At 46.4% G+C, this 25374-nt stretch overlaps 1 protein-coding gene across 4 annotated transcripts in view; it reads right to left on the bottom strand.

Moving 5' to 3' along the window:
• The window catches only part of LOC139574167 (protein diaphanous homolog 1-like), a 130977-nt gene that overhangs the window by 67194 nt on the left and 38409 nt on the right, over nt 1–25374 (bottom strand). For 3 of the 4 annotated variants that reach the window (XM_071398405.1, XM_071398408.1, XM_071398406.1), the window contains exons 2-12: nt 16013–16039; nt 11068–11229; nt 10727–10828; nt 10373–10587; nt 9138–9341; nt 8810–9026; nt 8166–8284; nt 7392–7508; nt 4973–5088; nt 2565–2629; nt 1704–1883 (exon numbers count right to left, since the gene is read on the bottom strand). In XM_071398405.1, coding sequence (XP_071254506.1) covers nt 1704–1883; nt 2565–2629; nt 4973–5088; nt 7392–7508; nt 8166–8284; nt 8810–9026; nt 9138–9341; nt 10373–10587; nt 10727–10828; nt 11068–11229; nt 16013–16039 — 1524 coding nt within the window. The remainder of the gene's footprint in view (nt 1–1703; nt 1884–2564; nt 2630–4972; nt 5089–7391; nt 7509–8165; nt 8285–8809; nt 9027–9137; nt 9342–10372; nt 10588–10726; nt 10829–11067; nt 11230–16012; nt 16040–25374) is intronic. The other variant, XM_071398407.1, reaches the window with a different exon arrangement.

Raw genomic sequence — 25374 nt, 5'->3', positions numbered from 1 at the left:
AATTGCTCCTCACTGAACTCTGGCTGTCCTTATGAGCATTCAGACAGATGAAGGGGACAGCCTCATATGGGGGGAGAGTGAGTGACATGTGATTAGTGTTGTCGCGATACCAGAATATTTACTTCCGATACCAGGTTTAGTATCGATATACTCCATACCGTCACGACACCAGAAGTCAGAGAATGGCACTTGATCCAGACAGATAAATTCAGCTACTGCTCTGTTCAAAGGCTGGGCCGTCTTCTGAGTTCAATATCATTACATTTTAAAATTGTTTCAAAAAGACTACACAAATCCGAAAATTCATTTCACTTTGTTTCTACCAATCTAACTAGAAAACAACAATAGTAATAATTTTATTTGTCTATTGATAAACTGGGTAAATCAAGATGTAGCCCAGGCCGTGTCACAATACAGGTGAATGCGTATTATTCAGTAGGTGAGTGCTGCATGCATTGAGCCGAGCTGGTTTTAGCTGATTTCATGGGGCTACAGATGACAAACAATCCCTTCCGTTTACCACTTATTTTATTGCCAACTGCTGAGAGAACATGTTTTATTGATCAACAACATTGGCATATAAGAAGCAATCGCTTCTTTTAGAAAAGTGTGCGCCGTCTCTAAAGTAACTGCGTCATTCGCGAGGCAGAATGCGGCTGTGGTATCTGACTTTGTGGCTGTGGAATCTACTGGATAAGGTTTTTGGTGGCAATCAGCATATTTTGCTTTTACAGTTTGCATATTATCCCAAACTAAGTACTAGGGTAGTGAACTGATGTTGCTTCCGCTGTAAGCCAGCAGGGAAAGTTATCCTACAATTAAAAGGTGGAAGCTACCAGTGTCTTGCTTTGTAAAAGTGTTCTAGCCTGTATGGACATTGTTTTGCGACAACAGTAATGAGCAGTTTCAACATTTCTACATACCGTTGTTGCATTATTCCAGTGTGTTAACGTCTGTGCAGCATCAGTGGGGAGATAACAACACAGGCCAGACTTTGCTCTTCGAGCAATAAAAAGGGGCTGAGCTGATGGACTTGATCTTCTCAATTTCAGTGTACCGTGCAACACTACACACGTGAACACACTGATGGGGCTGCGTCTCAAACGGAGGGGGGAGTGAATGATCTGTTGACGAGAGGGTCTTTGATACGTGTGGTGATGTGGGGACGGACAGTTGGACGTGCGTAATAGACCATGAGACGATTCTGCTGGCCTCAGGCTGTTGGGGAAGGGACCTGTCCGTCCATCAGACACACACTTACGTGGACAAACACACACTCTGTGTGTCACTATGAGGCAGGGTGCAACTGGTGCAGCACTGGGACTCGGACATTTTTCTTCCTCCCTCCCTTCATCCTCTTCATCCCTCCATCCTCCTCCTCCTCTCCCTCCATCCTCCTCACCTCATCATCCTCCCTCCCTCCATCCATCCTCATCCTCCTCTCCTCTCCCTCCATTCTCCCTCCCTCCCTCTCTGTGTGTCAGTTGAGTCTAACACTTTGAGCTACTTGCCTCCGAAGCCCCCAGTATTTTCTCCTCCGTTGGTATTGGTGAAGGGGAGTTTAGAGTGCTCTACTCCACTCTTATTGGTAGAGTAGCGGAAGTTGGAGCTCTGGTTTCCTGTGTGTGTGTGTGTGTGTGTGTGTGTGTGTGTGTGTGTGTGTGTGTGTGTGTGTGTGTGTGTGTGTGTGAGCGCACGCGTACCTGTTCTTTGAACGTGTTGATCTGTCCCAGTAAGGTCTGATTCTCGCTCTCTCTCGCCTGCTTCTCAGAGCCCAGAATCTCCTTCTCAGTGGCCAGCTCCTGGACTCTCTGTTCATAGTCTCCCTCCGTCTTCTTCAGCTCCGCCTGCAGCTCATGGCGCGCCGTCAGCTCCGCATTCAGCTACGGGGAAGAGAGAGTAGCAGAGTCAGGCCACAAAATGTGTACAGAGGCTTATTAAAAATGGCACAGAGCTCAATGTCAAGTTATTGAGCAACATGAGTTTATACAGGGAAAAAAAGAAAAAAAAAGAAACACAGCTTAAGTGTCCAATGAAAATAACACAAACACACATTCTCAAATATACTTTCACACACACACACACAGCTGGTTTGGTGTTTCATTTGCAGATACTAGCTTTCCTCCTCTTACGGACAAGCTTTCTGACAGTCTCATCCCTAATCCTGCCAGTATGAGGCTGCCAGCAACTACCCTATCAACCAACGTGTGTGTGTGTGTGTGTGTGTGTGGTCAGTGGCAGACACCGAGTGTGGTTGTCCATATTTCCATGGAATAGGTATGATTATGTGGGATTTAGCGTGTGAATGTGCGTGTGTGTGTACGTGTGATGGAGATAGTTTCAGCTCACTCTTTGCAATTATCCTGTCAGACCTTTTTTGTGTGTGTGTGTGTGTGTGCGCGCGTGTTAGTGTGTGTTCTCCATCAGGAAGCGGTCAGGCATGTGTGTATTCATTCTCCTCTTTCTCATTTAGACTGGTAGTTGTGTGTCAGGGAGAGGTGAGTTCGGAGAGAATCTCATTACAATCCTGTGTGTGTGTGTGTGTGTGTGTGTGTGCATTTCACCTTCTTCTCCAGCTCTATGGCCTTGGCCTCACTGCTCTGCACCTTGGTCTTGTCCACCATGTTGTCTGTGGGGAGACAGAGCGAGGGATGAGAAGGAGAGGAAGAGAAGAGAGGAGGGGTGAGAGTGAGTTCCAGGCAGACCTGATCACGTCTCAGAGATGAGGCATTGTGCCCTTCAGTCTGGCACTCGTTCTCACACACACACACACACACACAGGCACACAGGCACACGGCGTCCTTCACTCTGCCTGCGTATCCATCAGTCTGCCTTTTCTTATCACACTCCTCAAAGTCTAGATCTGTGAGTCGATTGCCCAGGCATCTCATTATGTAGTCTGATCCTATCTGTGGGGAGCTGTCACTACCCATCTACACACCCACACCGACAGACACCCACAGAGACACCCACAGAGACACCCACATCTGCCAGGAAACACTAATCTTCTAATCTCTCACAACACTTTATTCTATTCATCTTTCCCACATTTTCATTCCCTTTTTTCCTTCGGTTTTCCATTTTCAACCCCGTCTAAAGAAACTGAACTGAGAAACAGCCCCAGGAGACGGAACTAGGGCTGGCACAACTGCCGTATCCTTCTGTAACCGACGATTATGGATGAAGACCGTCGTGAAAATAAAATAACAGCGTTCCAAAAAGAAAAATAACCATTTTGTGAGTGTGTGGAACGAACTGCTGACCGAAGACAGGAGGCCCGGGCATTTCCACGGTCACATGGACTCCTTACAACGTGATGAAACGTTGGTGTTTCTCCTTGCTGAAACAAGCAAGTATTTCTAGCAAAGGAGTCTACGGTTGCCTAGGCAACAACCCCCTTCCAGCAGCAGCACATACATGTGCGTAAATTATTATATATATTTTTTTTAAAGTACCAATAACAGTCATTCAAATTTCGATGACCGTCACTGCTCTAGACGGAACCTCTGACTGACCCATCAGGGTGGCTCGATAAGCAGGGGGTGGAGTCAGGGAATGTCTATTTGGCCAATAGGAGGTGGTTGTTGGTGGGACTGGAGTCCACAGGTGGTAAGGGGTCCCGGGGGTAGGCTGAGCATGTGCAGAAACGTCTGCTCGGCGTGGAAGGGAAGGCTACCGGGGGATTTGCCGAGAGAGAGAGCGACCAACAAGGCACAGCGCTCAGAGAAATAAGGAAGAGAGAAATAAGACTGAGAGAGAATAATCCAGGAACAGCATTAAAGAAGAAAAATAAATTGAGAAATTGAGAAAAAAATCCAAACAGGATAAGAAAAGATCAGGAGAGAAAGAGTAAGAAGAGCAAGGAGAAAGAGAAAGAATGACGAACAGAACATAGTCGATGGGAGAGAAGAGAGGGAGCAGTTCCGTTGTCTGTGAGGGAGAGTGAGTCCACGCCGTCATCAGACCAGGACTAAATGGAACAAGCCTCGAACAGAACAGAAAAAACAACAACTGTGTGCACAATTTCCAGAGTTCAAAGAAAAACACGAAATAATGCATGCAAGGCAGAGTTGGGCTGCTTTCCACCGATAATAACAGCAACCTTAAAGGAGGCCAGAGTGTGGGTACGCATTCAGAAGCAATATATATATAGAAATATAAAAGAGAGAGACAGAGCGAGAGAGAGAGACAGAGCGAGAGAGAGAGACAGAGCGAGAGAGAGAGACAGAGCGAGAGAGAGAGACAGAGCGAGAGAGAGAGACAGAGCGAGAGAGAGAGACAGAGCGAGAGAGAGAGACAGAGCGAGAGAGAGAGACAGAGCGAGAGAGAGAGACAGAGCGAGAGAGAGAGACAGAGCGAGAGAGAGAGACAGAGCGAGAGAGAGAGAGAGCGAGAGAGAGAGACAGAGCGAGAGAGAGAGACAGAGCGAGAGAGAGAGAGACAGAGAGAGAGAGAGAGAGAGAGAGAGAGAGAGAGAGCGAGAGAGAGAGACAGAGCGAGAGAGAGAGAGCGAGAGAGCGAGAGAGAGAGAGAGAGAGCGAGAGAGAGAGACAGAGCGCGAGAGAGAGACAGAGCGCGAGAGAGAGACAGAGCGAGAGAGAGAGAGACAGAGCGAGAGAGAGAGAGCGAGAGACAGAGAGAGAGACAGAGAGAGAGACAGAGAGAGAGACAGAGAGAGAGACAGAGAGAGAGAGAGACAGAAGGTTATAGACTGGAGCTGAGACAGCAAGTTCCTTTGGTCTGGTGACCTGTTCTCCTGGTTTATGGGCCACAGGCGCCACGTTTACGAGCTCCACGTGCCAAGTTGTAAGACTACAACATGGTTACAACCACTAAAATAACACAACCCCCACCTCTGTTTCCCCCTTGTGGTAGCTGTAGAACAGCAAGCGTGTTTCGGAACCGCTCCGTGTGTTTGCATCGTGTGTTTGCGTGGATGCACGCATGGAACTCTATGGAGTGGCTCTCTTACCAATTAACCCCTCAACGTCCAGGCTGAGATTACGGCACTTGAAGTCTGGGTCGGCTCCGTTCCTGTGCAACACGATCTGAGCTATGCACTCATCTATCAGCTTGTAGTACTGGGGCCTGGAAGATAGACAGACAGAGACAGAGAGACAGAGACAGAGAGACAGACAGAGAGAGAGACAGACAGAGACAGACAGACAGAGAGACAGACAGAGAGAGAGAGACAGAGAGAGAATCAATGTCATTCTGGATGTGTGTGTGGAAGAAAACAAACAAAACTGCATTGAGTTGACATTTGAGAGCAAGAACAAGAGGGAGAGTGTGAAATTCAATTGAATGTAAATCTGGGAGACGGATGGAATAGGAAGAGAAACAAAGACAGGGAGAGACCGATTAGGAGAATGTGTGGGTATATACAGATTCAAAACGTGTGGGACAATGTCTGTGCATACACGCATTCAAGTGTCTTTCTGAGTGAATGGGAGCGCAGGTACCCATATGAAACTGTGGAAATAGGAGTGGAGCTTTATCTTTATATCAGTGTGTGTGTGTGTGTGTGTGTGTGTGTGTGTCGTGCTCCACACACTCCTTGTTTGACGTATATACCCCCCAAATCAGACACTCAATTTTGGAGGTGTCTGATTCTGTGTCCCATTGTGATGCTCCAGTCAAAAACTCAATACTTGATTTATTCCCAACTCTACCACTCCACCCCCCCTCCCTTCACTCTGTCCTCTGTTTCACCATTTCTTTTTTACAAACTCAGATTTGTCGGTGGAGCGAGAGAGACATCTAGTGTCCGTTTCTAAAAAGGCTACAAGTCACAAACTACCTCAAATATATTCCTAAAATCCCTGATGAGCCTGTGCGGTTGTCATGAACGTGCATCCTATACTCAAGCGAACTTAGGTTTATTGACCTGTGACTGGCCAATCAAGGTATCGATATCTTGCCAGCTGTCTCATGTGAGATGCATGTCAACCGTCTGTCCTTCCCTCTGCCTGTGTGCGTGTCATAGTCCTTCACTGTTTGCCATTCCTTCCCCTGTTCAGACAGTGTGTTACTGAAAGATAGATTGAACCACGTAGAGGAGAGTGAAACAGAGCGTTTTGTTCCCAGCCTAACCTCATCCTCTATAGCCCACCCCTCTCCCTCCAGCTACCCTTCAATTTACAACTCCTCCATCTGTTTCTCTCCCTCTAATTTCTACGCCAGCACCATCTCTCTCTCCCTCCCTTGCTCTCTCCCCCCACCACGTCTCTTGCTCTATAATTTCCCCATTTCTCCCTCGCCCTCTTTCCTTCCCTCCCTCCGTCTCCCAGGACTCCATTACGGTCCAGCGCCATTGTGTGCTGGAGTATGACCTGGAGGGGAAATGGGGGAGAGAGGGAGGAGAACAACTCTATTCAGCCAAGGCCATTATAGTAAGGCAGGGAGAGAGAGAGAGAGACTGGGAGATTGAAAGAGAGCGATTGAGGGAGAAAAATACAGAGGAAAGAGAGGGGTTAGCGGGGGCCGGGGGGGGGGTCGTACACACTGCAACATGGGGAGGTCAGGGACACATCCAGGGGTGAGGGTGGAGGGGGGGTCAGGGGACTGTCACTGCGTTGTAAACCCTCCATGACTCATATGTTTACCCACCTCTCTCTCTCTCCCCCCTCCCAGCACCACTACAACTTCCTGCCTGTCAGAATCCATTCTAGGAACACTGGACCATCAACAATCCTGACATCTCAACTCAGATCTGAGTGATTCTAGGAAACTGCAGCTGTAAGGCTGCTGCTAGAAAAAGTACCCTGAAAATAAGAGAAGGAAATAAGTGTGTGTGTGTGTGTGTGTGTGTGTGTGTCATACTTCTACAGCTTATTCTCTCTCTCGCTCTCTCTCTTCCTCTTTCATTCCACCCTCGACTTCTCTCTCTCTCTTTTCCCTCGCCCTACCCCTCCCCTCCACAGTGAAAGCTCACTGGCTTTGGGGAACATTAGCATATTTACGGAGATAGGAGGTGAATGTGCTCATTTCTATTCAAACCTCTCCTGCGTGTATTCATTTCACAGCTTTGAAATGGCGCGCCGAGAAGACAGACCGGGGAAATGGAGAGAAAAAGACGGAGAGATAGAGGGGGAAAGGGAAGAGGTCCAGAGGGATCCAGAAACAGTGGTAGAAAAAGGATAGAGCGAGAAAGAGAAGGAGTAAGAGAGAGAGAGCGAGAGCGAGAAACGGAGGCACAGAAAGGAGAGGGAGAGCGATGCAATAAGTTGCCTCCAGGTCATCACAACAATATATGTTCTGAGTCACACGGTAGTAGAGCGGGAGGGAACAAAAGGTGTGTGTGTGTGTGTGTGTGTGTGTGTGTGTGTGTGTGTGTGTGTGTGTGTGTGTGTTTGAGAGAGAGCGAGTGCGTGTGATATTATGTCCCTTACCTGACCATGTAGTCGTTGCGAACCAGCAGCAGGTGCTGCATCAGAGACAGGAAGTGTGTTTCGGCCTTGGAGTCTTTGACCGTGTTCATCAGGATCTGGAACACCTCGGTCACATCAGTACGACCACATGGTTAAGGACCACGACCTCAAGTGGTCAGATAGGAACATTTTTAAATCCACATCTTCATCAACGCCCTGAATCAATCCACTCCTACTACTAAGATATAATATTGTGTTTAGAGGCAAGCCAATCTACAGTAACCCGGTTCCAATATAGTTTACTACCGCGGTACATGCAGTAGTCATTGTGTTATATTGTGAAGGATTATGCGGCAAAGACAAAGCCCTGTTACAGACTGGTATCAGTATCTGATCAAAGGCTAAGTAGCTTCCTGATCAGTCTATTACTGTGATCAAACGCATCTCAGTCATGGTGACCAGAGCCAAAGCAATCAACAAGGTAAAGCAAAAGCACTGAAGAATTCCTTGTGCTGAGTAACTATTATGGCACCTTGGAGCCACCTGGTGGTGAAATGTAGGAATGTACGTTAGAGGACAGTGACCTGACTGGTAGGTTGTGACCTGACTGGTAGGTTGCACCATATTCCTTATATAGTGGGCTACGCTATAGGCCGTGATCAACAGTAGTGCACTATATAGGGTACAATTTGAGACACAGCCATACGATAAACTCGTATCACTTTAACATCTGAACCAAAGTAACGTCTCTTCATAGAGGGACTTGTTTGAGCCTCCCTGGAGGTGGAAGGATATTCCATCTCGATGCGCACGTCGCTGAGGCGGGCCTGGAGTTCATCAGAGTCATCCTCGGCCTGCTCGTCAAAAACACTGAGCTGCACCCTCAGCTCCTCATTCTCTATGGTCCGAATATCCTACAGGACCCAGGGAGGAGAGAGACAGAGGGGAGGAGGGAGAGAGGGAGGGATGAGAGAGAGAGGGGATGAGAGAGAGAGAGAGAGGGGATGAGAGAGAGAGGGAGGGAGGGATGAGAGAGAGAGGGGATGAGAGAGAGAGGGAGGTGGGAGGAGAGAGAGGGAGGTGGGAGGAGAGAGAGGGAGGAGAGAGAGGGAGGTGGGAGGAGAGAGGGAGGTGGGAGGAGGAGAGGGAGGTGGGAGGAGAGAGAGGGAGGTGGGAGGAGAGAGAGGGAGGTGGGAGGAGAGAGAGGGAGGTGGGAGGAGAGAGAGGGAGGTGGGAGGAGAGAGAGGGAGGGGGAGAGAGGAGAGAAGAGAGAAAGAGGGAGGTGGGAGGAGAGAGAGGGAGGGGGAGAGAGGAGAGAAGAGAGAAAGAGGGAGAGCAAGAGGGAGGGAAGGGTGGGTTGGAGATTGGAGAGGGGGTTCAATAAAAACCCAAACTTCCCTGGTAAACATGAGTGTGTGGAACCTGTCTGTGTGACTCACCGTCAGCAGGTCTCGTAGGCCCAGTCTCAGCAGCTCTGAGCGGATGTGGATCCTGTAGTCCAGCTCTTCTCCTCGACTGATGAGAGCGTTGATGAGCTGCATACAGCCATTCTTCAAGGCGATGTTGGGCTTGTTCATACCTAAGAGGAGTGGCTGAAACCTCTCATTGTCCTGCTTTTCTGCCTCCTCAGTGATGGCCTCCAGAACACGCTCATGACTACAGAGGGAGTTACATATTAATGCACAGAAAGGTACACAGACACACACTCAAGACAGGCAGACATTCTCCCACTCACAGACACACACACACCCCTAAACAGATACTTACAGGTTGTCAGGGTGTTCCAGGATGCAGATGGCCGAGAGCAGTTTGACCACATCCACCATCATGTGAGGGACCCGGGGGTTAATGGCTCGGACCAGCAGAGGGATGCCCTCGGCAGACGTCAACATGGCCTTCAGACCATACTTGTTGTTCATGAAGGCTTTGAGACAGCGCACAATCTCGTGTTGACACTTCATGCCCATGTTTCTAACCGGAGGCAAGAGGAGAGGGAAAGGCGTGTTATTGTACATAAGGGGTCTCCAAACAAAACAAGTGAGTTTGCAAATCTACTGTAGCGTTATAGGAATAAGAGGGTGTCTCTCTCTCCTCCGGGAGTTAGGGTAAATGCCAAAGTGGTAGGAGGGGCGAAAAATGGGGTAAGAGGGTGTTGATGTCTTGATGAAACTATAAAATCTGCGATCCGGAGAACGCGGACGTAATCACGGGATCCAGACATTAAACCGGAATTCATCAATATATATATATTTTTTTTATTGAACTTTATAAGGGAACAAACTAAATGTATTTGCCAAAGTTTATCATAAGACATGAACAGAACGCAACAGTGATTTGTGTTTCCTGCAACTTTCTGAAGAGGCAGCTTTGTGTGGCCGTTAGCGATGATGCTAATGAAAACAGTCTTCTGGTAGATGGGAAAGGCTTTCCCCAAAAAACCTTCTCAATTAAACGTTAAACAACAAAGTAGCCCGCGCCTATCTGGCGGAATGATATCACGATCATTTGCATCGATCCAGCGGGTATTTGTCGTGCAAACTCTACCATCACGTGTGAGCTACAAAAACACAGCTAAACAACGGTCTCTTGCGCGGTGTGCACCGCAATGAAAAGGGTAACTACACCCACAAAATCTACATTTCAACAACAAAAAAGTTGTCTTCTGATGTGGTTAAAACATTGTTGTGGCCTTAGAACATCCAAACAAGTTGTTTTTCTATTTTATAAAGTGTGATTTTTGAGTGAAAACTTGAAAGAACTGAGGGAAACAGAAACCTGGAAAAGCTAAACTGAGACAAGGATTTTTTTTTGGGGGGGGGGAAATCTATGGAATCAGGCAAAAAAGAAAACTGATTTAATTAAGCTCTACTTCCAGTTACTGGTCTCTTTCCTCCTGGAGTTAACATGAGGGTAAAAGGGTTGAGAAGGTTAAGAGGGGGTTAGAGGGGGTATGGGGGTAGCTAGGTAGGTAACAGGGGAAACAGGAGCTTGATATATCTTACGGGTACTCGTCCTTCTCCTCCTGGATTTTCCTCATGGTGTTGAGCAGCAGAACCAGGCCCTCGTCTCCAAAGTTCTGCACCCAGCTGACAGGGTTGTTGTTGAGGGAGACCCGGAGTGATTCCAGACAGCCCAGGAGCTGTGCGTCTCTGGGCTCAGTCCTCAGCTCCTGGATGTATATCATGGCTGACTTGGAACTCTCCTTCCTGTTCTGACCCTATCTCACACACACACACACACACGGTAGCAGTATAAAAGGACATAAAGAGGACAAGTTACCGCTGCTCCAAGTCTACTGTGTATGTTATGAAGGTGGGACTGATCGTTACCCCAGTACCTCAACCTTTGTTACTCACAGCTTTGGACGTGTGGAGGTACTGAGACACCATCTCTCGCTTGATGACGATGTCTTTCGCCCGCAGAGGCCGCTGCTTCTCCTCGTTCAAGTTCATATCCACCTGGAGAGAGAGAGAGAGAGAGAGAGAGGAGGGAGAAAGAGAGGGGGGGTGGAGAGCAAGCGAAAAAGGGAGGGGAGAACGAGCGAGAGGGAAGAGAAAGAGAGAGGGGGAGGGGCGAGAGAGGGAGGAGACAGAGAGAAATACCTTTAAGTCAGCATCCCAAAAGAGACAGACAAATAGCCTGTATTCCACACCCAGTAGACAATCATTGTCTCTTTCTTTAACCCTCTCTCTCTCACCAGCATCTGTTCGAAGAGTTCCAGGACATATTCGTCAGGGTGGTCGTGCAGCATGGTCCCCTGGGTAGGAACCTCGTAGTGGCCAGCGTTGGAGTGGCGCTGCCCGGCTGCATGAGGCTTCTCCTTGTCCTTCTTCATCCTCATGCTGGTGAAACGCTCCAACTGCAGGGGGGTCAAACGACAGTGGTCAGAGGTCACACAGGGAGATATGAGGGTTATCCCAGTTCAACCCCAACCCCTGTGGATTGGATAGGTCAGGGCAAAAAGGTTGATTTGGAATCAGGCATCAGATTCCAGTGGACATTCAGACGTCATAAATGACTAAATATCACTGTGAAACACCTTCAGCTTCACTCATGTGTGTGCTAGAATGAAATGAAGCAGGATCACAGGGTGATGTCATCAACATAGCAGTTCCCTCCAAAGAGTAGGTCTCCTACGGAAACATCTGTGGAATAGGCTTGGGCTGTATACTGTACATACCGTTTACCGGGGTACTTGGAAATAGCCACTGGATGGTTTTTCAATATCATCAAAACTATTTATTACAAGTTTTTCAACACATTCATATTTGTAGCTACTTTAACCTCTACGGGATCGGTATCCACCCCCACAGGACAGTTAAGCTAACGCGGGCTAATGTGATTAGCATGAGGTTGTAAGTAACATGAACATTTCCCAGGACATAGACATATCTGATATGGGCAGAAAGCTTAAATTCTTGTTAATCTAACTGCACTGTCCGATTTACAGTAGCTATTACAGTGAAAGAATACCATGCTATTGTTTAAAGAGAGTGCACAATTATGAACTTGAAAATGTACAAATAAACCAATTAGGCACATTTGGCCAGTCTTGAGACAACATTTTGAACAGATATGCAATGGTTCATTTGATAAGTCTAAAAATGTGCGTACAATGCTGCCATCTAGTGGCAATCAAATTTAAATTGCACCTGGGTTGGAATAATACATTATGGCCTCTCGCTTGCATTTCAAAGACGGTACAACAACAACAAAAAACGCATGTTTTTTTCCCTTTGTATTATCTTTTACCAGATCTAATGTGTTATATTCTCCTACATTCATTTCACATTTCCACAAACTTCAAAGTGTTTCCTTTCAAATGGTATCAAGAATATGCATATCCTTGCGTCAGGTCCTGAGCTACAGGTAGTTAGATTTGGGTATGTCATTTTAGGCGAAAATTGAAAAAAAGGGGGCGGATACATATTAAGTAAATACCTGCACTCAACTTGTGCAATACGTTAGGAGATAAAGCAGATCGCGTTCTTGGCTGGCAGCCACACAAGTAAATTCATTTACATTGAAAAATCTACGTATTTTTTGCAAAAACGATGCATGGACATCATATGTCTAATGTTTATGATAGAGAGAATGTAGCCAGCTACATTTACAAATGTTTTGCTTAAAGTTAATCTGCATTTTACAGGAGAAAATAAGGCTGGCTACACAGAAAAGCACCAGAGAGAAGTAGCTATATCATCAGTCAGAGCTCTGTCTGCTGATAGAATGCCTGTTTGTGAATTCTCATCCAAGTGGATAAGTGCAACTAAAGCACAAAATAAGTCTGATGCCGAGCAGAAAATGACAGAAGCACTTTAGAAATAGGTTTACAAGACGCAGCAAGATATTATGGGTTTTATATTGTTTACCTGAATTTAAAAACCAAAGAATTCTGAGTTAATGCTAGCCCTAAGTTTGCATGTATATTTTAGTAATTTAGCAGACGCTCTTATCCAGAGTGACATACAGGAGCAATTAGGGTTAAGGGCCTTGCTCAAGGGCACATTGGCAGATTATTAATCTAGTGGGCTCAGGGATTCGAACCAGTGAAAAAATGAAATTTGGTTCCTCCTACCTACAGGAAAGTAGGAAAAAGTATTCAGACCCCTTGACCTTTTCCACTTTGTTACGTTAAAGCCTTATTTTAAAATGAATTAAATAACAAAATCCTCAACAATCTACACACAATACCCCGTAATGACAAAGCGAAAACAGGTTTAGACATTTTTGCAAATTTATTACAAAATAATCCCAGAAAAACCTTATTCACATAATTATTCAGTCCCTGTATAATGACTCAAAATTAAGCTCAGGTAAATCCTGTTTCCATTGATCATCCTTGAGATGTTTCTACAACTTGATTGGAGTCCACCTGTGGTAAATTCAATTGACTGGACATGATTTGGAAAGGCACAAACCTGTCTACATAAGATCCCACAGTTGACAGTGCAGGTCAGAGCAAAAGCCATGAGGTCGAAGGAATTGACTGTAGAGCTCCGAGCCAGGATTGTGTCGAGACACAGATCTGGAGAAGGGTATCAAAAAAATGTCTGCAGCATTGAAAGTCTCCAAGAACACAGTGGTCTCCATCATTCTTAAATGGAAGAAGTTTGGAACCACCAAGACTCTTCCTAGAGCTGGCTGCCCAGCCAAACTGAGCAATCGGGGGAGAAGGGCCTTGGTGAGGGAGGTGACAAAGAACCCGATGGTCACTCTGACAGAGCTCCAGAGTTCCTCTGTGGAGATGGGAGAACCTTCCAGATGGAAAACCATATCTCCAGCACTCAACAAATCAGGCCTTTATGGTAGAGTGGGGGCACGGAAGCCACTCCTCAGTAAAAGGCACATGACAGCCCGCTTGGAGTTTACCAAAAGCACCTAAAGACTTCCAGACCACAAGAAATAAGATTCTCTGGTCTGATGAAACCAAGATTGAACTCTGGCCTTAATGGCAAGCTCCCCGTCTGGAAGAAACCTGGCACAATCCCTATGGTGAAGCATGGTGGTGACAGAATCATGCTGTGGAGATGTTTTCAGTGGCAGGGACTGGCAGACTAGTCAGGATCGAGGGAAAGATGAACGGAGCAAAGTACAGAGAGATCCTTGATCAAAACCTGCTCCAGAGTGCTCAGGACCTCAGACTGGGGCGAAGGTTCACCTTCAAAACAGGACTACAACCCTAAGCACACAGCCAAGCCAACGCAGGAGTTGCTTTGGGACAAGTCTCTGAATGTCCTTGAGTGGCCCAGCCAGAGCCCGGACTTGAACCCGATCAAACATCTCTGGAGAGACCTGAAAATAGCTGCACAGCAACTCACCCCATCCAACCTGACAGAGCTTGAGAGTAATCTGCAGAGAATGTGACTCCCCAAATACAGGTGTGCCAAACTTGCAGCGTCATACGCAAGAATACACCAGGCTGTAATCGCTGCCATATTTGCTTCAACAAAGTACTCAGTAAAGGGTCTGAATACTTATGTAAATTTGAGTTTAAAAAAATACATTTTTTAAAAACCTGGTTTTGCTTTGTCATTATGGGGTATTCTGTGAAGATTGACGAAAACAACAATTTAATCAATTTTAGAATAAGGTTCTAACCTAAAAATAAATAAAAAATGGGAAAAGTGAAGGGGTCTGAATACTTTCCAAATGCACTGTATACAGTATACACACTACATGGCTATACACAGAAGTATGTGGACACCTGCTCGTTAAACATCTAATTCATAAAATCATGGGCATTAATATGCAGTTGGTCACCCCCTTTGCTGCTATAACAGCCTCCAATCTTCTGGGAAGGCATTCCACTAGATGTTGGAACATTGCTGCGGGGAATTGCTTCCATTCAGCCACAAGAACATTAGTGAGGTTAGACAAAAATGTCGGGCGATCAGGCCTGGGTCGCAGTCGGCATTCCTATTCATCCCAAAAGTGTTTGATGGGGTTGAGGTGCAGGCCAGTCAAGTTCTTCCAAACCGATCTTGACAAACCATTTCTGTAACAATCTCGCTTTGTGCATGGTCATGCTGAAAAAGGGCCTTCCCGAAACTGTTGCCACAAAGTTGGAAGCACAGAATCTTCTAAAATGGCATTGTACGCTGTAGCGTTAAGATTTCCCTTCACTGGAACTAAGGGGCCTGGCCCGAATCATGAAAAACAGTTTCAGACCATTATTCCTCCTCCACCAAACTTTACAGTTGGCACTATGCATTGGGGCAGGTAGCATTCTCCTGGCTGGCGCTTGGCATTGTGATCTTAGGCTTGTGTGTGCGCGGCTGCTCGGCCATGGAATCCTATTTCATGAAGCTCCAGACGAACAGTTCTTGTGCTAACGTGGCTTCTGGAATGAGTTTGGAACTTGGTAGTGAGCGTTGCAACCAAGGGCATACGATTTAAGCACTACCCGTTTCAGCATTCCCGTTCTGTGAGCTTGTGTGGGCTACCACTTCGCAGCTGAGCCGTTGTGGCTCCTAGACATTTCCACTTCACAATAACAGCACTTACAGTTGACCGGGTCAGCTCTAGCTGGGCAGAAATTTGACGAACTGACTTGTTGGAAAGATGGCATCCTATGACGGTGCCACATTGTAAGTCACTGAGCTCTTCAGTACGGGTGTACTGCCAATGTTTCTCTATGGAGATTGCATGGCTGTGTGCTCAGTTTTATACACCTGTCAGCAACAGGTGTGGCTGAAATAGAAGGCGTGTGGACATACTTTTGGCCATGAAGTGTATAACTTCATGAGCTGGATTGCTTGTCTTTGCAATTTGTTTATTTTCATTTGCGCTCTTTCGCACATTTAGCTACCAGCCTCCATTGAAATTCTCTATTCCTTGGGCTAATTTTGTTAGCATTCTGGTAATAGAGGCCCAATGGGCTTTTAGTGCGTTATTTACCAGTAATACCGTAAATACCGGGGTAGGCCGTCGTTGTTCTTAAACTGACTTGCCTAGTTAAATAAAAAGGTTAAATACATTTAAAAAGTAAAATAACCTTTGAGTAGCAGACTTCCTGTGAGATCATAGCTTGTTTAGTAGTGGACTACAGGGTGAGATGAGATGCAACAAAACAGTCAGATGATTATGACTGGGATGTGGGCACACACAAACACACACACACACACACACACACAACCTACCTCATCAGGAATCAGCCGTTTGAGTTTCTGTACAGAGAGGGGAGGGGGAGGAGGTTGAGAAAACGAGTGAAAGAAATCAATGGGGAGATTGAACAGGGGAAGAGGGAGACAATGAGGTAGACGGGGAGACCGAGGGAGGGATTAAGGGACAGACAGAAGGAGAGAAAGAGAGGGAGTGGGGGAGAGAGGAAAGGATCAATTAGGATCAGACAGGGACAGTCTCTACAAAGGCCATTATTAATCGTTGCGGACAGAGGGGAACAGGCTACAGGTAGATCAATATCACAATAACAGACCACTTCATTAAAACACAGGTAGATCAATATCACAATAACAGACCACTTCATTAAACACAGTTACACATTACACACTGGATCAATCAAGAACATACACACTTAGATTAGCTCACTAATTCCTCTTGTACGACGTTATGGATCATCTGAACAATTCCACATTCAGGGATTGATCCATTTTATTTTGAGATTAGGGGATTTATGATTTTTTGACAGGTTAAAGTACAATTGCACTAGCAAATCTTTGCCACAAGGTGTCAGGCTACACCAATGAATATCCTTATGAAGGCAGCGTCTCAATTGATAATTGGCCAACACCAGGTGGCGCTGAAGATCACACACAAATCCGAACACAACTACGGAAAGCTTATGGGGCAAGTTCCTCACTTCCTATGTTTGCATTCTACTCTATTAGGCTACATAACTGCAAAGATAAGCCAGAAATAAGATGCATGATCTCTGTAACGGTGCTTCCAAACTAGCAGACATGGCCCATAATGACTGTCCCACATGCCAGCATCTGGAGCCAATCAGCAGCCACCCAGAGGGTCACAGGCCACAGAACACACACTGAACAACAACCTAGGCTCAACATGTTCAACGGCTTCATACAGTCAACCTTCAGGAGAAGACAAACAGAGGAGCGCGCACACACACACCTCTCATCTCTCTCTGAGCCAGGCTTGCTAGGTTTTGTTATGTCGGATATAGGCTTTAATTAGGTAAGAAGTCTAATTAGAAGGCTCTTTATCAAAGCGATTTGATTTGTCAACTGTGCCTCTTCTCATTGTGTTAAAAAAAAAAATGGTTTCCTTTTATCCAAATGTTGAATAGGCAGACAAATACATGTTTATGCAGGGGGGGGGATAATAGCCTACTACTTTGGAGATCATAAAAACTATTAAATAAATGATGTTACTTGGCGGGTCAGAGATCGGCTCTCTGTAACAATTCATTCTATGCAGGTGGGTCAGGTTGAAGAGGAAAATCTGTCCTGACGCTGGATATCGGACGGGGCTCACAATAAGCGGCCGGCGAGGAGCAGGATCGGCTCCAAAAAAAGAAAAGTGGCCGACCCGTGCAGGACTCTACTTTAGTGATCATCTTTCTCTACAACAGAGAAAGGTTCAATTAGCATAAGCTGACTTGCATTCTCCCTCTCTCGCCTCCCTCCTCTCTCAAAAGGCATGCGGACAAAGGCGGACGGACACACAGCTACATGGAAAACAGTGCAAACAAGGGACTGGTGTAAGGGGCTGTTGGGACTATAATATGGATTCACCACAATTTCAATTTAAGAGAGCTGCTAATTAGCCATTGGCTAATAACACAAAGAAACACAATTTGCTAAGTCACAGCATGGAGATTGTCATTAATGCACACCATCTCCACACTTCTCTCACGCCATCTCTCCCTTCGTCTCTTGTTCTCTTTCCATCCCTCCTCTCAATCCCTTCTCTCTCTCCATCCCTCCTGAGGTAGCCAGCTGATTGGATATGGGCCTGAGAGAATGACAGAGGGTGTTAGGTCCCTAGCTCCACCTTCTTCTTCTTTTTGATTACTTTATCTCAACTTCCATCTCGTTACCTTCTATGCTTGGGCGGTATCCAGATTATCGAACAGACCTTGTGCCATACTGGGATATTATGTAATACTGGCACTGAACACAAGGGGCACTGTTTTCACACTCCACAGATACTCTGTAATCCAAAGGTTAGCAAATGCTAACAAGTACATGTAAAATACAATAGAGAATGCTAACTAAATGCACTTTTTATATGACCAATATATACAGTCTGACCTAAAATATAAAAGTAACTCAAATGCTACTTGCAGTTTGTTTGCTACACGCACAAAACAAATATTAGACAGCAAGGCTCTCGATCCAAGAGGGGATTCTCTGCTGATACCAAGCGAATGCTTGATTTTGAAAGAGGCTAACCACAAGCTAGGTAGCTAACTAGCTACTAAATTAGCAGACCAAATGCACAACTGCAGAGCATTTAGCACATTTTAGACAGTTAACTAAATAGTTATAAAATATCTAGCTGGCAAAGATTTAGTTCTGAATTCCATACTGTAACTAGATCACCTGGCGACCGCTGCACAACAGTGAGTGACTCACAAGGCTCCGGTCTCCTGTCGTTGTGTGCTTGTAAACAAACACCACATGACACGTAACTGGGGACTACCAGTAAGCTTTGTAATGAAAAATTGTGACATTTACAAAAATAAACTTCAAATAAATAGTTTCAACGGTATTGAACAAAACCATCCCGTGACATTTTCCAAATACCCGGTATACTGCCCAAGCCTATTGCCTTCTGGTAACTTTCACTCAAGTACCTTGGGAACACATTCAGATTGATGTCTGCCATCCCAGTCCCAGCCATTATGACCCTCATCAAAGAACTATTAGGTCTGCATATAGGAGTCGTGATGTGTTGGCCGTCTGCTCCATTCTATTTCTATGGTTTTGGGCCGACATTAACTGCTACCCTTTCTTAAGAAATACCAGACATGGTATGAGGAACTTGTGGCTCACAAATGTCAAAGGAATGGAGAGGGAGTCACCCTACCTCCCTCAACACACACACACACACACACACACCATACTTTGTCATGTTTTAATATGCAGCACCCCAGTTATCAGACCCATATAGGTTCACATTACAAGTGAACTAACACGAGGGCTCAACCGTTAAACAGATGTGTGTATTCAAACACACTCACGGGTACATCCAGGTTCCTTTGGAGAGTTCATCAATGAGCTTGACGCCCTGATAAGTTCCTTTCCTGAGGATGGCTCACCTCTCACAGTTCTGGGTGACTTTAACCTCCCCACGTCTACCTTTGACTCATTCCTCTCTGCCTCCTTCTTTCCACTCCTCTCCTCTTTTGACCTCACCCTCTCACCTTCCCCCCCTACTCACAAGGCAGGCAATACGCTTGACCTCATCTTTACTAGATGCTGTTCTTCCACTAATCTCATTGCAACTCCCCTCCAAGTCTCCGACCACTACCTTGTATCCTTTTCCCTCTCGCTCTCATCCAACACTTCCCACACTGCCCCTACTCGGATGGTATCGCGCCGTCCCAACCTTCGCTCTCTCTCCCCCGCTACTCTCTCCTCTTCCATCCTATCATCTCTTCCCTCTGCTCAAACCTTCTCCAACCTATCTCCTGATTCTGCCTCCTCAACCCTCCTCTCCTCCCTTTCTGCATCCTTTGACTCTCTATGTCCCCTATCCTCCAGGCCGGCTCGGTCCTCCCCTCCTGCTCCGTGGCTCGACGACTCATTGCGAGCTCACAGAACAGGGCTCCGGGCAGCCGAGCGGAAATGGAGGAAAACTCGCCTCCCTGCGGACCTGGCATCCTTTCACTCCCTCCTCTCTACATTCTCCTCTTCTGTCTCTGCTGCTAAAGCCAATTTCTACCACTCTAAATTCCAAGCATCTGCCTCTAACCCTAGGAAGCTCTTTGCCACCTTCTCCTCCCTCCTGAATCCTCCTCCCCCTCCTCCCCCCTCCTCCCTCTCTGCTGATGACTTCGTCAACCATTTTGAAAAGAAGGTCGACGACATCCGATCCTCGTTTGCTAAGTCAAACGACACCGCTGGTTCTGCTCACACTGCCCTACCCTGTGCTTTGACCTCTTTCTCCCCTCTCTCTCCAGATGAAATCTCGCGTCTTGTGACGGCCGGCCGCCCAACAACCTGCCCGCTTGACCCTATCCCCTCCTCTCTTCTCCAGACCATTTCCGGAGACCTTCTCCCTTACCTCACCTCGCTCATCAACTCATCCTTGACCGCTGGCTACGTCCCTTCCGTCTTCAAGAGAGCGAGAGTTGCACCCCTTCTGAAAAAACCTACACTCGATCCCTCCGATGTCAACAACTACAGACCAGTATCCCTTCTTTCTTTTCTCTCCAAAACTCTTGAACGTGCCGTCCTTGGCCAGCTCTCCTGCTATCTCTCTCAGAATGACCTTCTTGATCCAAATCAGTCAGGTTTCAAGACTAGTCATTCAACTGAGACTGCTCTTCTCTGTGTCACGGAGGCGCTCCGCACTGCTAAAGCTAACTCTCTCTCCTCTGCTCTCATCCTTCTAGACCTATCGGCTGCCTTTGATACTGTGAACCATCAGATCCTCCTCTCCACCCTCTCCGAGCTGGGCATCTCCGGCGCGGCCCACGCTTGGATTGCGTCCTACCTGACAGGTCGCTCCTACCAGGTGGCGTGGCGAGAATCTGTCTCCGCACCACGTGCTCTCACCACTGGTGTCCCCCAGGGCTCTGTTCTAGGCCCTCTCCTATTCTCGCTATACACCAAGTCACTTGGCTCTGTCATATCCTCACATGGTCTCTCCTATCATTGCTATGCAGACGACACACAATTCATCTTCTCCTTTCCCCCCTCTGATAACCAGGTGGTGAATCGCATCTCTGCATGTCTGGCAGACATATCAGTGTGGATGACGGATCACCACCTCAAGCTGAACCTCGGCAAGACGGAGCTGCTCTTCCTCCCGGGGAAGGACTGCCCGTTCCATGATCTCGCCATCACGGTTGACAACTCCATTGTGTCCTCCTCCCAGAGTGCTAAGAACCTTGGCGTGATCCTGGACAACACCCTGTCGTTCTCAACTAACATCAAGGCGGTGACCCGTTCCTGTAGGTTCATGCTCTACAACATTCGCAGAGTACGACCCTGCCTCACGCAGGAAGTGGCGCAGGTCCTAATCCAGGCACTTGTCATCTCCCGTCTGGATTACTGCAACTCGCTGTTGGCTGGGCTCCCTGCCTGTGCCATTAAACCCCTACAACTCATCCAGAACGCCGCAGCCCGTCTGGTGTTCAACTTTCCCAAGTTCTCTCACGTCACCCCGCTCCTCCGCTCTCTCCACTGGCTTCCAGTTGAAGCTCGCATCCGCTACAAGACCATGGTGCTTGCCTACGGAGCTGTGAGGGGAACGGCACCTCCGTACCTTCAGGCTCTGATCAGGCCCTACACCCAAACAAGGGCACTGCGTTCATCCACCTCTGGCCTGCTCGCCTCCCTACCTCTGAGGAAGTACAGTTCCCGCTCAGCCCAGTCAAAACTGTTCGCTGCTCTGGCACCCCAATGGTGGAACAAACTCCCTCACGACGCCAGGTCAGCGGAGTCAATCACCACCTTCCGGAGACACCTGAAACCCCACCTCTTTAAGGAATACCTAGGATAGGATAAAGTAATCCTTCTAACCCCCCCCCCCCCCCTTAAAAGAGTTAGATGCACTATTGTAAAGTGGTTGTTCCACTGGATATCATAAGGTGAATGCACCAATTTGTAAGTCGCTCTGGATAAGAGCGTCTGCTAAATGACTTAAATGTAAATGTAAATGTACATTCACAAACAAAAAGGCCTACACTGCACATTGTTGTTCGCATGATAGATGTTATCACACAGGGTGCTATTTGGGAAGCAGCCAAAGAGCTGGTAATGGAGACTACCTGTATAGTGCTGTTCGTCTATAGTACACGATGTGAATATCCTCTAATGACGGAAACAAACATTATGTGGCCACATAAATGCATTTTCTAAGCTATAGCACACAAAGGACCAAAGATTATTATTTTATTTTTTTAAGGACCAAAGCATATGGTCTGCTTCGTGCTTTCATTTTTGGCGTGGAAAAAAATATTGCGATAGTGGTATCGTCCTGGGCCTAATTCTTATACAGGTCAGTGTGATGACCAATTGGTGTTCGTCTCCTGCAGTGAACACGGATCCTGATCCTCTCTACAGGGCGGTTTCCGCTGAGGCTACATTGACGACAACAAGAGCGGGCGCAAACACGCAGCTCAGCGTTTCCGTCAGAAATTGAGCCAGACAACGTAACCGGAAAGATAGGAATTTACCGGACATCCATATGCATTGGGTGCGTAACGTAATAGGGCGTCCACCCACGGTGCTCAAAATCCCATCTACAGATGATCGTAATTCATTTGAACAGAATAGAAAACAGCCTGTAAAGTGGTAATAAAATAAAGTAGTACGATGTTCTTATACCAACATGAAAGGTTTTATTGAAAAGCAAAACATTGCTCTAGGTGGCCACAAAAAGAAGAAATTGTAAAACTGATGTTGGACAACGAAATTTGATATATAAATTAACATGTGCTAAGGCTGGGTCATTAAGAGAAAGCTTATTTTACAATGCTCTTGTGAAACGAGGCCCGAGCCATGCATTTATGAAAGCACTTGTTTCCCTGACGCAGCTATTCTAAAAACAGCCGATGCCATGATGGTGCCATTTAACCCACAAGGCCTGAACTTGAGAATACAGCCACAAAGAACTCTGGGTAATCACACAGGAAACAGTGTGTGTATATGAGAGCGAGAGAAAGCGAGATAGGAGAAAATGTTCAAAAAAGTTAAAAAAGTTAGCCTTCACACTGTCAGTCAGGCCACCAGCTTAACTCGGAGTAATTAGAAAGATATGAGAACAGGCTGCATTCCTTGTGAGAACTTCACATAGCGGATCACCACACACACACACACACACACACACACACACACACACACACACACACACACACACACACACACACACACACACACACACACACACACACACACACGCTGTGTAATTATCCGTCTAAAAAGTACCCTGCTTTACAGGCACTTGCCGGGAAAACCACACAGAGTTCCCAACGGACCGTCATTAAACAAAGGCAAAAAGAAGCACAGAACTAAAGAAGCAGAAGAAATGTATTTGGCTCTTGTGGTTCCTAGGAAACGTAGTGGAAGTCAGCATTTAAGCGCTTGGCTTGTGACAAGAACATAATGAGCCAGTCAGCCTCCCTTCACAGCACTGTCACTACTAATGTACAGCTCCCAACCAGAACCATAAGACAGCCCTGTGTGTGTGTGTGTGTGTGTGTGTGTGTGTGTGTGTGTGTGTGTGTGTGTGAGAGAGAGAGACAGCTATGCTGAGCGAGAGGGACAAAGAAAGCAAGAGAGCTAGAGAGCAGGTGGAGAAATCGAAGAGTAAGAGGGAAAAAGAGCCAGTGTTGAGATGTGTTATTACACACACTTGAACTATTACTCACTTCCCTTAAGAGACAAGCAGAGGTCAGAGTAATGTCACAGTAACTTGACTGACCAACTGAATGATTAATGAATAACCCCTTTATTGCACATGTGATCTCACACACACACACACACACTTGGTGTTTCTTTCTGAAAAACAAAGTCCACTTTAGACCAGTGATGTCATGGTCTAAACTACTGCTAGTTACATACCTATTAAGGAGAAAATTACTATTTTGGAGAGAGATGGATAGAGGGATATTGTGCGTGTTGTTATCTCCACTGTGGCTGTTGATGTGAGTGTTTGCAGCATTGCCATGGCTCCCTGGTGCTCTGTGCTCTGCTGAGCGGTGAGGGATGTCGTCACCGGGAGGGGTTCTCTGGCAGGCGACACGCCCGTACACGAGTGACACAACACTTCCTGTTCACAGCTACCACAGGAAGTCAGTGACATACTGAAACCTGACTCACTAGCAGTACAGAGGGGAGATCTAGGAACACACATCCTTCTTTATTCCAACATGGTGTATTAGTGTTGTCACGATACCAGAATGGACTTCGATACCAGGTTTAGTATCACGATACGCGATACCGTCATGACACTCGATTACCAAAACGACACCAACACAATACCGCGACAACAACACAAAGTCAGAATGGCACTTGATCCAGAGATAAACTCAGCTAGTGCTCTGTTCAAATCGTTGGGCATCTTGAGTTCAATATCATTCATTATATTTGAACATTTATGTGAAGAAAAAAAACATTGAGACAGCCATGTACACATTAACGGATGAATTATACAATCAATTTCACGTTGTTTCTACCAAAACTACAAAATAACATGATGGTAATCATTATTTGAAAGGTAAACCTCTATTGATAAACTGGGTAAATCAAGATGTAGCCCAGGCCGTGTCACAATACAGGTGAATGCGTATTATTCAGTAGGTGAGTGCTGCATGCATTGAGCCGAGCTGGTTTTAGCTGATTTCATGGGGCTACAGATGACAAACAATCCCTTCCGTTTACCACTTATTTTATTGGCAACTGCTGAGAACATGTTTTATTGATCAACAACATTGGCATAGAAGAAGCAATCAGTTATTTTACAAAAGTGTGTGCCGTCTAAGTAATGACTTCACGTGCAAGGCAGAATGTGGCTGTGGAATCTGACCTTGTGGGTATGCAACATAGTGGAAACCAGACGGGAGACGAATTAGGTTTTTGGTGACAATCAGCATATTTTGCTTTTACGGTTTGCATATTATCCTAAACTAAGTACTAGGGTAGTGAACTGATGTTGCTTCAGCTGTAAGCTAGCAGGGAAAGTTATCCTACAATTAAAAGGTGGAAGCTACCAGTGTCTTGCTTTGTAAAAGTGTTCTAGCCTGTATGGACATTGTTTTGCGACAACAGTAATGAGCAGTTTCAACATTTCTACATACCGTTGTTGCATTATTCCAGTGTGTTAACGTCTGTGCAGCATCAGTGGGAAGATAACAACGCAACCCAGAAAGCTCTAGCAATGATTGAATAAGTGGAGCGGGCACTTTGCTCTACAAAGGGGCTGCACCGATAGACCGACTTGAGCCTCTCATTCACCTTAGACATTTGACAGTTACATTTTCTTTTATTGGAAAAAAAGTACATAAGTTTCGATGCGCGTGTTACATGCTGAACACACCGCTTGCGTTACTTGCGCTCGCGTTGCAAAATATAAATTGTACACATGCATGTTGTTCAACCATTCCGTCCAAACTGCGCAGACTCACGCGCGTGTCCGGAGTCGTCAGGATGCTGCTGTGTGCCTTAAGGCAGGCAGGCAGGTAGTCACTGGTTAGGCCTACGTGTGTTACACGTGGTTACACTGCGTACTTTGTCCCAGTGGAACACTCGACTGTTTACACATGATCAAACACTCATTGAGAGATAAACAACTTGACAAAGAGCGAGAAGAGAGACGAGCGTGCACACAACTAACACACGACGAACAC

The sequence above is a fragment of the Salvelinus alpinus genome, chromosome 4 (assembly GCF_045679555.1).
Source record: "Salvelinus alpinus chromosome 4, SLU_Salpinus.1, whole genome shotgun sequence".
Taxonomy (NCBI): Eukaryota; Metazoa; Chordata; class Actinopteri; order Salmoniformes; family Salmonidae; genus Salvelinus; species Salvelinus alpinus.
The sequence above is the reverse complement of the archived record's forward strand: the minus strand, read 5'-3'. Positions and strand labels throughout refer to the sequence as shown.